The sequence below is a fragment of the Leptodactylus fuscus genome, chromosome 3 (genome assembly GCF_031893055.1).
Source record: "Leptodactylus fuscus isolate aLepFus1 chromosome 3, aLepFus1.hap2, whole genome shotgun sequence".
Lineage (NCBI taxonomy): Eukaryota > Metazoa > Chordata > Amphibia > Anura > Leptodactylidae > Leptodactylus > Leptodactylus fuscus.
In genome coordinates, this window is record NC_134267.1 from 174,109,854 (window position 1) to 174,127,404 (window position 17,551).

The window sequence follows — 17,551 nt, forward strand, 5'->3', positions numbered from 1 at the left end:
TTTAAAGAAATAGCAGCCATGCTATAATGCCATATATGTTATCTTGCCATGTTACCTAGATATTGTAAAATATAAACCAATTTTACAATTTCATCCAAGCACTATACACAAAGCAGAAGAATGGATCATTTCCATATTTTGTCTATTTTGTGCTTACAATTAACAGTACATACCAATGCTTTACACCAGCCTTATCAATTATTTACTTCTGCAGTTTTCCGCCAGGCTTTTAGATAATTAGCGGCAGTTCTGGGAATTTCAAGTCATTTTCATTTTTCCAGGAACAGATATTCTCCTAGATCATTATCAATCATGATACTTATAGCATGAGCTGCATATGTTAAAATGAATCATCATGGAATTGTACAGTAACATGAGGATTTTAATCAATATGCAGACTACAGTGGCTTGCGAGTGTATTCATACCCCTTGAATTTTTTCACATTTTGTCCCCCTACAACCCAACAAACTTAAATGTATTTTATTGAGATTTTAAATCATAAATCAACACAAAGTATCAGATAATTTTGAAGCAGACAGAAAATGATACATGATTTTCAAAGTTTTAATCACATAAAAATCTGAAAAGTGTGACAGGCAAAAGTCTTCAACCCCCCTATATCAATATTTTGTAGAGCCATCTATCTCTGCAATTACAGCTGCAAGTCTTTGGGGGTCTGTCTCTACCAGCTTTGTGCATCTAGAGACTGAGATTTTTGTCCATTCTTCTTTGTAAAATAGCTCAAGCTCGGCCAGATTGGATGGAGAGCATCTGTGAACAGTAATTCTCATATCTTTCCACAGATGCTCAATGGGATTTAGGTCTGGGCTTTGCCTGGCTCATTCTAACACAGGAATATTCTTTGCTGTAAACCATTCCACTATAGCTCTGGCTGTATGTTTAGGGTTATTGTCTTGCTGGAAGGTGAATCTCCTTCCCAGTCTCAAGTCTTTTGCAGCCTCCAGTAGGTTTTCTTCCAGCATTGCCCTGTATTTAACTCCATCCATCTTCCCATCAACTCTGATCCGCTTCCCTCTCCCTGCAGAAGAAAAGCCTCCCCACAGCATGATGCTGCCACCACCATGTGTCTCAGTGGAGATGGTGTGTTCAGGGTGATGAGCAGTGTTACTTTTCCGTCCCATATAGCTATGCATTTAGGCCAAAAAGTTCAATTTTGGTCTCATCTGGCCAGAGCACCTTATTCCACGTTTGCTGTGTCCCCTATATGGCTTGTGGCAAACTAATGGCACTTATGTCTTTCTTTCAACAATGTTTTTCTTCTTGTCACTCTTCCATAAGGGCCAGATTTGTAGAGTGCACGACTTACAGTTGTCCTGATGACAGATTCTCCCACATGAGCTGTGGATTTCTGATAGATTGAACATTGCTCCTTGGGAGACTCAAAGCTTGGGATATGTTTTATAACCTAACCCTGCTCTACACCTCTCCACAACTTTATCTCTGACCTGACTGGTGAGTTCCTTGGTCTTCATAATGCTGTTTGTTCACTAGTGTTCTCTAACAAACCACTGAGGCCTTCACAGAACAGGTCTATATATACAGAGACTAAATTACACAGCTGGACTCTATTAACTAATTAAGTGATTTCTGAAGGCAATTGTATGCACTGTATTTTACTTAGGAGTATCAGTGTACCGGGGGCTGAATACTTTTGCACGTCACACTTTTCAGATTTTATTTGATTAAAATTTTGAAAACCATGTATCATTTTCCTTCCACTTCACAATTATCTGCTAATTTGGGTTGGTCTATTACTTAAAATCTCAATAAAATACAATTAAATTTGTGATTGTAAGGTAACAAAATGTGAAAAGGTTCAAGGGGTATGAATACTGTTGCAAGCCACTGTACGACAATTACATTAATATACAGTACATAAGCATTCATACATACTAAAGTGTGAGGATACTAAAGTGAGGATACTAATATTTTTCTATCCATGAAAAAAATAATCAAAATACACCCTCTTTGAAAGCTATAGTTTTAAGTTTCAGAACATAAACAAAATCATCTGGGCAGCGGAGGTCTTAAAACTAGTTAAATGGAACAATAATATCAACAATATAGATATATATCATTATTTAAAAAATTAAGCCAAAATTAGGGTTGAGCGATCGTGTTCGGAAAAGATCGGATTCCGATCGGCGATCGAGAAAATTTCACGATCGCCATCGGAATTCCAAACACAATCTTTTTATGTGGGATCGAGATCGGTGATCTTTTCCCACAATGCTTTGCTTAGCCTTTACACTGAGTATACGCTGTATACTCAGTGTGAAGGCTCCGCTGCAGTTCCATAGGAATGAATGGAAGCAGCCGGCACACAGCCTTAACCCCCTGCGCGCCGGCAGCCCCCATTCATTCGAATGGGAGGCTAAACTAAACATCTCTAGCAGCTGCTTACCTCTAGAGATGGCTGCTCCGGTGCCCTCCTTCTTCTTGCCTCGCTTCCCCGCCTCCCAGGTTAGTGTTTAAAGCACTAGGTAGGAGTCGCTTGTGGCTTAGGAAAGTGTGGGCGGGTACAGGGCGGGGAGACGTGATGTCTCCTCTCCCAGTACCCGACCACACTCTCCTAACCCGCCCACAGTCTCCTAACCTGGCAGGGAGGGGGCAGGGAGCAGCATGGAGCGGCAGCGAGGCAAAGAAGAAGGAAGGCATCGGGTACTGGACCAGCCATCTCTGGAGGTAAGTGGACACCAGGGGGGACTAAGTATCCAGAGGATTAAAAAAAAATCGTCTGGCTACTTTAGTGATTCACTACACAGTGTGGATTCTAACAAATGTTTGATTCCATGCTGTATAGTGAATAGGATTGCTTTTAAAATCCGATCAACGATTAATAAAAAAATCCCATTGATTTGCATTGGGATCGGAATTGGGATTGAGATCGGGTTCAAATGAAAAATGATCGGAAATCGGATTTTAAAATCGATCCTGAAAAGTCAAGATCGGCTCAACTCTAGCCAAAATAGAAAAGCTATATGTGAAAAACTAACTAGACCCCATAAATCAATAGTTTTTGGAACTTCCTTTTCTGTATGACTTTATTAGATTCTCACATTGTTTTGGAGGAATTTGGGCCTACTCATCTTTACAACGTTGTGTCAGTTCATTGATGTTTGTGGGAATTCATTTATGCACAGCTCTCTGTCCTGTCACATTTCATTTGGGTTGAGGTCTGGATTTTGAGTAGGACATTGCAACATCTCAATTCTTTTTTTTTTTTAGCCATTCTGTTATAGATTTGCAGGAATTAGGTTTCGTGACCCAGTTTCATCCAAATTTTAGCTGTCAGATTGATGGTCTCACATTTCACCTTAGAATACTATGGAGTACAGAGGAGTTGATGGTTGACTCGATGACTGCAAGGTTCAAAGATCCTGTGGCTGAAAACAAGTCGAAATCATCTCCTCTTCCACCAGTTAGTTTGAGGTGTTTGTGCTGATATGCTGTCTTTGGTGTTTTTGCAAGCATGCTACTGTGCATTATTACTAAGTATCTCAAGTTTGGTCTTGTATGTCGAAAGGGCAATAAGATTGGAATCTTAATAAGATTTATTAAGACTGGAGTTTTGTACATCAGTCTATATAAAGGCCCGATTGGTATTGGCAGGAAATGACTGGTTTAAGAAGAGGACCTGGCCAGAATGGAGATCTGTGCCAGTTCAGAATTGGCTTAGATTTTCATTATAACTCACTTTTATAATGAATATGTCATCAATTCCCACCCCACTCCTCCCACACTTGAATAATGTGCCGAGCAAGGTGCAGAATGGGGGTTGTGGCTCACGTTTGTTGCAATAAAGGGCCTTGTGGCAAATGTGCATCCCATTCTCACCCCTCTATGCCATTAAACTGCCATAAAGGGATTGATAAACTACCACCATTGTTCCAGAATTATTATGGTTCGCTCAGATGAATCTTTGCAATCTTAAAGGGATTATACTCAGTTCATGATCATGGGAGTCCAAGCGTTGGAACCCTCCTTAGATGTGACTTGGGTTTTTATGCAATTTGTCTGGAAATTTTTGGAATTAGTTTTGGAGACTGTTTTGAACACCTGTGAATAATCTTTCACACTGTCAAATTATGGACTTTATATTGCTTGGAAATTACCTTATAACCCTTCCCAGATTGATGGAAAGCAACAATTGCCGTTCATTGCTGATGTCTTTCCTTCTTGAAATTGCCTGAATGCTCCAGACCACCACCTGGTCCAGCTGGCAAAACTTATTTTATAGAAATGGTACTTGGTAATGATAATTCATTAAGAACATGGATTATCAGCACCTGGCTACTACCTACCTACCCCCTTAAGTCCTATAGAAATAATAAAGGTGTACTTAAATTTCTACACACTATGTTAGCCTAGTTTTTGTTAGATAATGACACGGTATAATTTGTCATGTGCTGTTGTTCATCTGAGTTTGTATTTACCTAATGGGAAGACCTTCTACAAACCAGATGTCTTGATATGTATAGTCAGAGAAATGAAAGAGGGTGTACTTTGTTTTTCTCATAAGTGTATCTATATGCCCTATTTTACCTTTCCTCTTGGTTTAACATGTCCACATACCTGTATGTGTCACAAGGTAAGCACCTGTTCTCAGAGCAACCTGCTAGAATAACTAGCACAAGGGAATATGCTAACTATTCTATTTGTGTCTATGTGTGGCAATCCTGTGGGGTTGAGGGTAGGTATAAATTACTGTCATTCAAGGCTTTTGTTAGAATACTGTGTTATTGTTTTGAATTGGTCTCATAAAATACTGCATTAGCTAATAGCTAACTAAATATCTGTCTATTTATCTATCTATTTTGGAGTCCACACAATTTATTTAGCTCAAAAAATGCCACAGAGACAGAAAACCAACTCCATAAAGGTAAGTTTTATTAGGGCAATTTCACTTTATTTTCATACAACATGATCAACTATTAGCAGTAAGAATAAAATAAGCATAAAAAAACTGTAGCCGAAGACAGAGTACATAGGTTTCAGCAACTACAAGCAAAAAATGTAAGTCTGTGGTTATACAACTGCAAAATCAAGCGGATCTGTCCTTCTAGCAGATGAAGAGTCTAACAATTCAATTTAAGTGCAACTTAGGTATTTGCCAGTGTGACTTTTGGGTAATAAAATGGTCCAATAATATTAATAACAATAATAATAAAAATAATAATAGCAATAATAAAATTTAGCTTTGGTTTACAACAATATACTGTTTGGTGAGTGCAATTTATTAAGTACTTATATACAAATCATCTGCTAAAAGAACAAATTAAAGCAAATTAAAAGTAAAATCACACTACTACTACGGCTAATGTGCGCTCTTTGTATCGCCTGCTAATGAATGTAAAGTGTACATATCACAGAAACACAGCCGAGGCCTTTATTTTGTGCACTGAACTAAAAGATTTGAGAATGTGGCTACTGATGTTTAAAGGGGTTAATCCATTATGACAAAACTCCATATGCCATATTACAAAATCATCGTGGAGGGTGAAAGTTACCTTTTAGGAGCCTTTTCTATAAGACAGAGTGGAAAGCAGTGTGGTTCCCACTTTAGTGGACTTGGCATAACCATATATTGCATGGTGATCTTTTAAAGAGACATGTTATTACCAGGGGTATCAGTTGCTGGACCTGCATTTATCAGATGATCACCAGTTGGTCTGTGTGTACAAATTTAGATTGTTTTGATGGGCAAACCCCTTTAAGATGACATCAGTAAGATATGGCCACCTTATCGCGGTCAAGATTTTCCCAAAAGTCACTCATATAATGTTGTCGGGGGATCCTGCTTCTTGATCAATACGGCCTGCTGCTCCTATCCAGGACATGTCTGCCAATGGTATATTGCCACACCCATCCATCAGTGGCTTCCATTGAATACCATTGATTCTGCACAACGCATTACAAATTAGCGCATGCGCAGTGCCTTATAGCACATTAATGAAGGACATTGATGGATGGGTCAGGTCAATTAATGAGGAGGCAACAAGTGAATAATAGTGCTATTTATGCCACTTTTGGGGAAATCATGGTATGAATAATAGGTGGCAGGTCAGAAAACCCAACATATGAATCTCATAGGTCCCCTTTTTGTACTATGTAGATTCCATGGCCCAGTTGCTTCTCAGCACCCAGATCTTGGTTTGAGCCAATCACTTTTGTGCTCCCTTAATAGCTGTTTATGCTCAGTCAAACAACGAATGTGGAGACTTCATTAGTCTCCGAAGCACACAGTACAGCCTGTTTCTGTGACTCCTCTCGTAACCATTCAATTTCTCATTAGTTCAGTCCATAAAATAGCTTCTCTGCTTTGTCAAGGTGACAGGTAGACTTTAAGGTTTGTGAAACTCAGTATTTTTTTTTTTGTCTTGTGAACGATAAACTACAAAACTGTCAGAAATTGAATTGACTAGTTATATACCCTTAATATAATTCATTGTCTGTGATATTTTAAACATGCAGTTGTCTGTTCGAGTAATGTATGGATTACTTGATCCATGACCACCTTTTAATGGCTGAAGAATCGGCACTGCTTGTATGAGGCTGCTCAGGCAGACGTGGACCAGTGGGTCTGTATCTTTAAATTTGTATGATCTCCGAATAATGGTATATCTGCCCAGCTAAAAAATCCTGGCAAACTACAAGCTGATCACATAAAGCAAAGCAACCTTTTTAGGGGGTATGGAGTGCTAACTCTGTGCCACTTTGCAAGCAATTTTGTTTAGCCTGTCATTTTATAAGCCTTAACAAAACTCCTTGTAATTATAGACATTTTTATTCAAAATAAGATCTTACTATAATACATGTTTCTCTCTTTATTTTGACTATATACAGAAGTGCAAAAAGTCAACTTCTCCCTATCCTTTCCGACATGCAAAATTGCAGCATAATCAACCTTCAAGAGTTCGCACACTCTTACTCGCTACGTAAACTTTGAATATTTGGATTATCAACAAAAAAAAAAAAAATAGTCCCTTGATTTATTGATTATGCAGCTTATTTATAACAAGGCCTGATATTCAGGGATTTCCAAAAATATTAAAACAATATCTTAAACATTTGAAATGGATACAGTAGAAAATAAATTTTTACTCTAATATCTAGGAACTATTTTCTCAGAACTAATTACAAACAAAATAACTCATCAAAATATTACTTAATTGTCTGCCAGGATTGTTGCCGTAGCAACAACGCAACACCTTACTTTTAATGATTACATAATATAAGATATCCATACAAAAGATCTTTGTTCTCTTAGTGAAAACTAACAATGACTGATATTCTTACATTGTAATATTAAGTCAGTAAAATAGAAATCATTTCGTTAACAATAATACAAATACTTATATGACAATACATGTAAATTCCGAACTGAGTATGGTATGAAGAAAATAAAACTACTTTTTATTCTTTTTTTTTTTTTTTTTGTATTTTGAAAAAGTTTTCAGTAAAACCTATGTCAACAGAAAAAAAAACACCTACAAACTTAACAGTATTTAACTTGCAATAAAAATGAAAACATTCTAATAAATGTAAGAAATTAAAAATTACATTTTAACAAGAGAAAAAGTACTACTCAATGATGTAAATAATTCTCAGAAAATGCAAAGTCACTTAAACTTTCTTAACACAACTGAAATTACATTGGTTTGGGTTACAACCCGTAATGTAATCTAAGGCTTTAATAGATGCACAGTACAATCATTAATCTCTTCTTCAGTCCGATACCAAAAAGATCTCCTAAGTGATTGTTGTATCAGGTATCTCAGTCAGAAGCATCGGTGACTCCGAGGGTCCTGCAGCCCGTTCTGTCTCGAAAGATTTCTCAGGTGCAGCTTCTCAGCAATAGGATGAAATGGATGAGCGGTTAATAGAATACTTTATTATACTATTACATTACACATTTTGGTAAGAGGAAAACTTTGTCAAGGTTAAAATGCGTGGGTTTTTGCTATCAGATAATGCAATGCAAAGGCTGGGTAAGGAATGCATTCTTACTGGATAGCCCATAGTTGAAGACTGACCATTGGGGCTGTAGAGCAGTTCCCAAGAGTCAATGTCCAGATGGGGCATACAGCCCTTGAGCCAGTTTCATGAAAGTTTAGATGCAGGAGATACATTAGATCCATTTTCTAAAGGGGATCATGTTTATACGGCAATTGTGTTATAACCCTGAAGTGCATTATAACTATGGTGGTAGGTAAGAGGTCCACGGCCATTATAGCATGGGGGTTTATACCATCTTTATTCATTGTCTATAGATATGCTAAATGTAATCATACAGTGCTCTCTATGTAGCTATTGCTCTAGAAATCACATTTTGTTGCATGTTTGACATTATACTTCCTTTGGAACTAAGGTCCTGTTTATATCATGTTAATGAACTCCATTTAATATATAGCATATGCTTAAAATAGATACAGATACATACAAAATCTGTCCAAATTTCATTGCATATAGCACTGTACAAAAGGCAAGTCAAAAGTTACATAAACCCCTTTATATGCCTCACTGTGGCAATATCCATGGTTCTCCTACCCATGAACTCCATCTATCAGCTTATTCCAAGAGCTACTATCAGTGCAGCATGTGACACCGCGGCACAGTAGAGTCTTCATTATTCTTTCTTCGATGCCAATGAGGCCCAGTTAAGTGGTACTTCTGGAGAAACAAACTATGACATCTAGGTTCCCCTATGCTTAATGGCTGATGGTGGGACTTTCAGCTCCTGACAAAAAGGATCATTCACCAAGTGGTTATTTTGCATGAAGTACAAGGGCATGTAAGGTGAAAGGTCTAAGTGAATAATTTGATATTAGTGTATCAGAAAAGGTAACAGGGTTGGCATCAAACAAACACTGTATGTGACCCACTGAGTCACAAAGAGTCTCCTACGTGTTGCAGACTTAGTAGTATAGAGCATTTAACACCAAACTACAATAGGGCCTCAGAGCCTTGTGGGTCATGGCATTTGCCCTGGTTTACCTTGGGTCAGGCCTCGTTTACATCTGCATTGGTATTCCGTTTGGGGGAGTCCGCATGGGAACCCTGCTGAATGGAATACTAAATGCATTTGCAAGCGCTGTGCAGTGAAAGCACATGGACCCCATAGACTATAATGGGGTCCGTGTGCTTGCTGCGCGCTGCCCACACGAACCATTCGGGCAGGAAAGTAGATTGTGAACTACTTTCCAGTCTGCATGATCCCTTAGGAGATCTGGCGACAAGCACATGGACCCTAATATAATCTATGTGGTCCTTGTGCTATCGCTGGCACACCGCTTGCACTTGCGTTCGATATTCCGTTCAGAGGGGCCTCATGCGGACTCCCCAGACGGAATACCAACGTAGATGTGAACTAGGCCTTAGCATCACCATTTGTTATTGTAAGGTCAAGTACATTTCATCGGCAAAACAGCATAAAGTGGTACAAAGCCCCCAGACTCACCACACTGAATACATGTGAATGAGCAAACACAGTGCCATGAATCACAACGTGTCCCATCTCAGTCTTTATTTTATTACTTTACTGTACCCAATTTGGGTTTACTTTACCCAATTATAAGGGGCCACTTAACGAGCCAATGCATTGCACATATACAGTATCCGCCAGCAAAATTCCAAGTTCATCCAAATAATATCATTAAAATACAGGGAATTGTAGCTTTTGGTAATTTTTTTTTAATGGGTAAAATCATAGCTATGAGTTTACTGAACCTCCATGAAGACTGTTTCCTACCAGATAATGACACAGAATACGGCTAGAATACAATTGCTCTTATAACGCGTATTCTGACATCACAGAAATAGCACATCATTGAATATACATATGCGACCGGTCTTTTAAGTAGTATTACATATTAAAAACACAAGATATATTTTAGCGTATATATTATATATGACTCTATATATTTACACACAATCATAAAAATTCTAAATGTTTCTTTATATTTTAGGTTAGTGCATACTGTATGTAATGTACATACTAGGTGTAAGATACTAGTATTCCTCTAGGAATACTCAAATATATTGTATATGCTTAGGTATGGTACATATATACAGCATAGTCCTACATGAATTTATTCTTAAAATGGAAGAGATGAGAGTAGCAGCATTTATTAACAGAGAAAATGCTTTAGGATTGGATCATTTTGGACACATCTCTGCATAAACTGCATATACACTTTTCATTGCATATACTTAAAGGGTTATTCTCATGTCGCAAAAAGACTGTATACTGTATTGCCATAATTTGGTGTCACTCCATACTCAAAAAGACCAAAAACAATCCCGAAAATTACCCCTTTACTATATTTCCTGCACAGCATTACCCCTGCCACCCAACTGTTAAGGTAACTTCAGCGTGGCCTAAATCAAGTGACCAGGGCCGGCTACTGCATGTGGCCAGATGGGCCACTGCCACAGGAAAAATAGTAAAGAGCTGAAAAAAACCTGCAACTCCTCCATTCTCAGGATTGGGGGGAATCCACTAGGCAGCTGGGATATTTCACCTATGTTATATGTCTACACTATCTCCTCCTGCTGTTATTTCACATGGGTACATTCTGTATTTTATAGGCACAGAATAGATCCTTGCCACTGCTCTAAGGCAATAAAAAGTGCAAATCGTGACAAATAGGCATAGAAATTCAATAAAGCATTTACTAATAGAAAATGTTATAATAATAGCTATTGTAGTCACTTAGTGAACATTCACTTTTGGGGAACTTACATTAACACATTAGGGTATATGCATATAAGCAATCCTGTTGGTGATAATTTGATAAGGTAGGGTAGGGGGTAAGGTAGGGTGGGGGGTAAGGTAAGGTGGGGGTAAGGTAGGGTAGGGTAGGGTAAGCTAGGGTAAGGTAGGGTAGGATAAGGTAGATAAGTAATAGGGAATTTATCATTCATTTCACCTGCCTGTTTGATCATCAGCAGAAAGCAGTTACTAGAAATGGCAGCCTGTATTCTGCCTAGGAAAGAGCCACAGGTCACTGTAAAAATCTAATGGCTGCAGTGAATTTCACTTTTTTGGTCTATTATTGAATTATTCATGAAGGTGCCATAAAAATATTGACCCCATTTTGACTATGATGATCCTAACTATATCTTAAGTGTATGTTTGCCAAAGGCAAATTCTTAATCTTAAATGACTAGAATTGCCAAAAACCAGGGAGTTTTTCTTTGATCTAACACTGATACATATTCTTAAAATAGGAATCAATGTAAGATTGATGAGTTAAACCCATGGGACCCCAGCTAAATTGCCATAAGCTTCATAGTAAAGTCAATCTACCTGCTTGAACAGCAGTGCATAGCACGATACACGTCACCCACCTACTATGGCACCTCCTGTTTTCTCTGGCATGTTTTGCTAAACCACATTAGAGGATGGCATTTCTATGATGTCAACTTTACATGTTTGGTTCAGGTAAACTCATTTCTGTGAGAACTTTGGCTTTCAAAATCAAACAGTGCCTATGACTAATCCATTGTAACATAGAAAATGTGTTGTTGTTTTTTCTGCATACAAAATAACACTGTTGAAATAATACTCTATAATGATGTACAGTCAATGGCACTTTATGGGCACAAATAATAATACCATACTTAAAGCCTTAATGTGCATTAATAACATACACAGCTGTGGTTTGCTTGGCACATTCATCTGTGTCAGACCTCTTTTACAGTCTAGAATAGGAAAGTATCATCCTTATAAAACTAGTTGGCATGCATACTCCCAGCTACGATGGCAATTGAAAAAAACAAGGTGCACCTTTTGTTATTTGTAAACCTTGAAAGAAAAAACAAAATTATAATCTTGGTCGAAAGACGTACCAACACATTGTAGATTACCAAGTACAACATAATCTGAATTTTCGGCCAGGAAAGCAGAACATACATAAGAGGTGAAAGGGATTAGTACTAAGAGGTATAGATAGAGGTTTTATGGTGGGGTATGTGCAAGGAGGGACCCTACAAACCACTCTGCCTTGTCCGAAGTCAGATATATGGCTAGAGTGCAAAACATGACATTTTCACCCCAGGTTATGTAAAGCCTAGCTATATCTCTATGTACAGATGTATGTGTGCAAACCACTGCAAGAAAAAACAGGATATGTTGTATCATATTTGAATAGAAATTTCACTTCAGCACAAATATCAAGAAAAAAATGTACAAATCATATACGGTTATGTGTGTAATGGGATCCATGTTGATCTTGGCTTTGTTCAGCATGCAAGATGAAAGTGTGTCACTGTGGGCAATGCTGTGTTTCTTGTTTGTACTGTATGCATACTATGGCTAATGGCCTTGGCCTGTACTTTCTTCAAGTTCCTTGTCTCCTTAGCATATGATCTACAAGGAAAAAATATAAAGTAAACGGTTAATGTTAAGACTGCAATGAGTAATATTTTTATCATTGTATTCTACTACTGGAGTCCAGTCCTGGCCACCACAATTCTGTTCTTCTCATTCAGACATACATCTACTACATGGTTTTGTCCAAGAGAGGCAAAATAAGTATCCATGTTAGAAGATCTATGGGATTAGTCATTCTGGTTGGTTAATTGGTTTGCTAACAAGGTTTTGATTATTTTGCTATGTACAAGAATAGATTGCTTACAGTATGTATATTAACATTGATCCCATAGAAATTAATGAGAACTATATGCAATGAGCTCCCCTTTGTGACAGATGCAGGAAGGAAGAGTTTTGCAAGTCCGAGTGGGCTTGTTCATTTGCTCTTGGGACTCCCACATAAGTAGATGGGGAGAGCCGCACATGCTATGCCTCCTCCAACCACAGCACAGAACCCTCCTTCTAGAGGCAGGTACAGGTCACAATGGTGGGACATGCATATATCAGATATTGTCCGTTATTAAACAACCCCCTTAAATTCTAACCCCTCTGTTTATAGGTACATTCTGATGACACTGTTTATGTAGGGCACCCTACTGCTATTGTAAATGGGATCAATGATATGGAGCTGTTAATGGAGACATTTTAGCTGTCATTATTGAAGATTGGTCTGATCTGTGGGTATAAGAAAAACATCAAATGCCAGCGAAAATAATGCATAATTTTACTATACACAATATGATTTATAAATACAGTACATATAGTACTAAATACAGTACATTGGAATTATTATACACAACCATCTACTGTCTGTAAAACAGAAAGATGGATAAATAATATGTCATCGTGCAACCCTGGATACAGCAGTCAATATATTAATCTATGTCCCAGCAACACAGTCATTATTGACTGGAGTAACTGTAAATTATAAATGACCTTTAAAGTGGGTTTATTTTTATGACGATTTGTTCAATATCTGGTATACTGCACGCACACAAAGAAAAGATAGATAGAAAGACTTGTGTACAGTATAACATCAACATTTAAAGAGATATCCCTTCAATCCACATTTATCCCCTGAATCTCCCATATCTGCAGTGAAAGGAGGTTTGAACAGATTAGTGGTTGGGCATGTTCACCGCTGTTCCATTCAAGCTATTATGGGGGTCCCAGTGGTGGAGACCCTAGCGACCAGACACTTATCACTAGAAATGAGCGAGTAGTACTCGATCGATTAGGTACTCGATCGAATACTACGGTATTCGAAATACTCGTACTCGATCGAGTACCACTCGCTATTCGTATGTAAAAGTTCGATGCAGAACCAGCATTAATTGGCCGAATGCTATACAGTCGGTCAGTCAACGCTGGTTCTTCTCCTACCTTTAGAAGTCTTCTCCGTGCAGCTTCCCCGCGGCATCTTCCGGCTCTGAATTCACTGTGCCAGGCATCGGGCCTGGGCAGAGCCGACTGTGCATGTCCGCTTGTAGTGCGGGCATGTGCAGTCGGCTCTGCCCAGGCCCGATGCCTGGCAGAGTGACTTCAGAGTCGGAAGATGCCGCGGGGACGCTGCACAGAGAAGACTTCTCGGAGGATCCAGTCCGACCCTCACTCGTGGACTTGGTAAGTATAATTTGATCGAACATTGCCTACCCCTGAAACAAGCATTTTCCCCCATAGACTATAACAGGGTTCGATATTCGATTCGAGTTGAATATTGAGGGGCTACTCGAAACAAATATCGAACCTCGAACATTTTACTGTTCGCTCATCTCTACTTATCACCTATCATGTGATAAAAGTGGATTACATAAAACCCCTTTACACACAGCATCCTTTGTTACTATTCTTCCAAATGATATAAATTTGTATAATCTCAGCGAGAAAACAACTCCTTTATAAATATGGAATAAAAAATGTGATGCTAATCATTACAAACATATTAAGAGTAAGGTAGAAATTCAGAGATGGAGAAACTTACTGCATCAGGACATGACCTCTAGAGCTGTGTAACATACTTGTGACTACTCAGATGATCTGCAGATATTATGGGTATCTGTAGATAAAACAGGTTAACAATGAATTGAAAACATTTGCAGCCAACAATCAGCCATTTGTAGAACACACGACAAAAGCTGTTGACTTCTGAATATAGAGTAATAAGTAAAATATTGTGAAACTAAATGCTACAGTAGCAAACTGATGTTAAGAAATTGCTCAACAACTCTAAATAAGTGTCAGCAGCTGCACGGAGTGCCAAGGGAGCAGAACATTACAGAAAACGTATGGAGCAGTCATTGCCAAGAGAACCTCTTTTGTTGGCATACACAAAGGCTTTATTGAATTCTAGCTAGGATTATGTAACCAAAAACGAAGACAGATCTAGCGCAAGGATTTGTGGAAAACAGAATTTCAAATAATATTGGTGTAATTTTTGGCATTTTCCAGTGTTCGCCTGCTTTTTGTTGGTATTCTGACAGCTCGGAATACAAAATATTGTTTCAATATAGTTGAAAGTTGTATTTGTACTAGTATTTGTTTGTCAGTGCTACTAAGCCTGGCCACACATATGAGATACCTGTTGGCTAAATGCTAGTTCAGCTAACAGATATCTCTTCTGGACACCCCCTCGCCTTCACCATGCAGTTACCCAAACATGTACATGTTCTCAAGAGAGACAGGGGAGTAAAGCAAGTCACTGCCGGACACCTCTGCTGCTCTTATGACTTGTCTTCCAAGGTCAAAAGTATTGGGATGCCCTACACATTACATAACTGGTTTGACAATATGCGGTACTATGACAACATGGAACAAGTGCGACAAAGTAAGAATGCTTTCAATAATAGAAGTGCTTATAGTTTATGGTTGTCAACTAAACAAAACAGAAATCTAATTCAAATCAATATTTGGTGTGATCTTTCTTTGCCTTCCATCAATTCTTCTAGGAGCACTTGCTGACAGTTTTTGAAGGATCTCGGCAGGGAAGTTGTTCCAAACATCTTGGAGAACTAGATCTTCTTTTGATGTAGGCTTGCTAAAATCCTTCTTTTTCTTCACGTAATCCCAGACTGGATGATGTTGAGATCAGGGCTCTGTGGGGGCCGTATCATCAATTCCAGGTCTCCTCCAAAGGCTGGTCACACCAAATATTGATATGACTTAGATTTCTCTTTTGGTTAATTACTTAATTTAGTTAAATGACAAAAATAAGTTATTATCAGCTCTATTTTTTAATAGCATTCTTAGTTTGCAGCTTTTCCATACCTGCCTAATACCTTTGGCCAGTACTTTACCTGGGGTTGAGCAAATATTACTGGAGTCTCCATGAAGTTATTTTAGCCTTGTGTAAAATATCTATATACTCCACTGATTTTACTATAGTGAGGAAATATGTTGTTTATTACATATATGGAGCCAGGTGTCCTCTTCTAATAATTTATAAATCTTACTTAACAAACAATGTTATATTTAGAGTTTACTGTAGCCTACAGTACATGTAGAGTGTAATAGTCTGGTCCATAGCAGCCACATGTTCAGTCATAAGCATTTTGCCAACTACTTGGGAAATATATCAACTAAATGTATCTGCCAAGGACAACATTACCGACTTCTTTATTAATATTTATTTTTACTTTTTTATTTTTGTTATTTATTACTTTGAATACACAGTACGCCAAATCTGTCTTTGAAAAAATCAGCGATGTTGCCCAAATCAAATTATACAGTATAAAGGCGGAGTTTGGACTGTGGTTATTATGAGCAACATGGACACATTATTCTCTGAAACATGTTTGTTGCAAATGTTGCAGAGATGAACGTGCCCCTGATCTGTTTCTTTTGCATATAGTGGTATCTTGTTGATATGTCTTACCTTACATTTCCATTTGACTGCACATGTCCAGATATGTGTGGCACAACATTTTGTCATGGAGTGATAAGCTATATATGTCTATAAGTGGCCACTTTGTGGATGTGTTATGAATTGCAGCTTTTCAAAGGTTTTGCTGGCGTGTTGTGATATTGTATTGAACTGGTTTAATACTAAATTTAAATCCTGAAAGAGGATGCCCGGGCAAATCAAAGACTTTTAAAATAGGCCCAGGGGAGGTGAAAAAAAATTATATATACCCGTCCCCAGGCTCCGTTGTCCTCACAGTGTGGTCCGGTCTTCAGCTCAGCTGCCTTCTTGCTGTGGAATTTCTTGTCGGCTGTGATATCCCATTTCCCTTCTGCTGAGGCCGCTGATTGTTTTCAGCAGTCATGTGACCACTGAGGCCAATTATCGACCTCAGGAAGGGAACCCGGGGTCGTCACAGAACCGGGCTGCGGGAGGAGGCACTGGAGCACCAGTGAAAGATGGGTATGATTTTAATTTTTTTCACCGCTCCTGACTCATTTCCAACATTATTATGATGTCCATTTTGGCCTGGACAACCCCTTTAACTAAATTTACGTTATGGTAAAGGTGGACACATCTGTATTATTAAATGTATTCATATGTAGTCATATAGCTATGACAATAAGGATCTGTGCACATTACATCTGAGCCTTTCATCAGGGGTATACATTGGGGGAAATATCTTTATGACTACCTCTGGATTTCATACTTGGCTCCCGGAGCCCTACAGCTACATTTAATATATACAGTATAAACTGGGAGATTTTCCCTTGTATACATTAAATGCAGAGCTCAGACCCAGACGGGGGTATTCATCATTCTCTCTATACCTACGTTTTCTGGAATGACATTGAAGTGCTAGTAGTCGATCTGCACTTCTCCTGCCACATTATGCAAATGTGAGCGATATGGCGCGCGGATCTTGGCCCAAATAATTTATTATAACTCATGCCAGTCTTCCTGGTATGAGCTACAATGGAAACCTATATCAGTTTCTACCTGGTGCAGATTTCCATTCTGGTGCCAAGACGTTACACAGATTTATGAAGAGTCTGTACCATCTTCATAAATCTCCATTTCCCTGCGCCAATTGGCTATTTATTAACACTGTCGGTAATACGCTATGTTTGAGCCCAGAGTGCACTGAGTTTAAGCTGTGCTTGCTGACATGATCAGCTCTACTACATCTAGCCATGATTTAGTATTTGGGGAAACTGAGCATGATGTCTCATTTGGAGGGTTTATTCTACACACT

The 17,551-nt window shown here is 38.5% G+C and overlaps 1 protein-coding gene across 15 annotated transcripts in view; it reads right to left on the reverse strand.

Annotated features, from left to right (window-relative positions):
• Window positions 1-4,895: 4,895 nt before the first annotated feature.
• Window positions 4,896-17,551, reverse strand: part of MBNL1 (muscleblind like splicing regulator 1) — a 140,537-nt gene continuing 127,881 nt past the window's right edge. For all 15 annotated transcript variants that reach the window (XM_075268794.1, XM_075268788.1, XM_075268792.1 and 12 more), the window contains 2 exons: window positions 14,380-14,454; window positions 4,896-12,395 (listed from right to left, as the gene is read on the reverse strand). In XM_075268794.1, coding sequence (XP_075124895.1) covers window positions 14,398-14,454 — 57 coding nt within the window. In that variant the 3' untranslated portion in view covers window positions 4,896-12,395; window positions 14,380-14,397. The remainder of the gene's footprint in view (window positions 12,396-14,379; window positions 14,455-17,551) is intronic.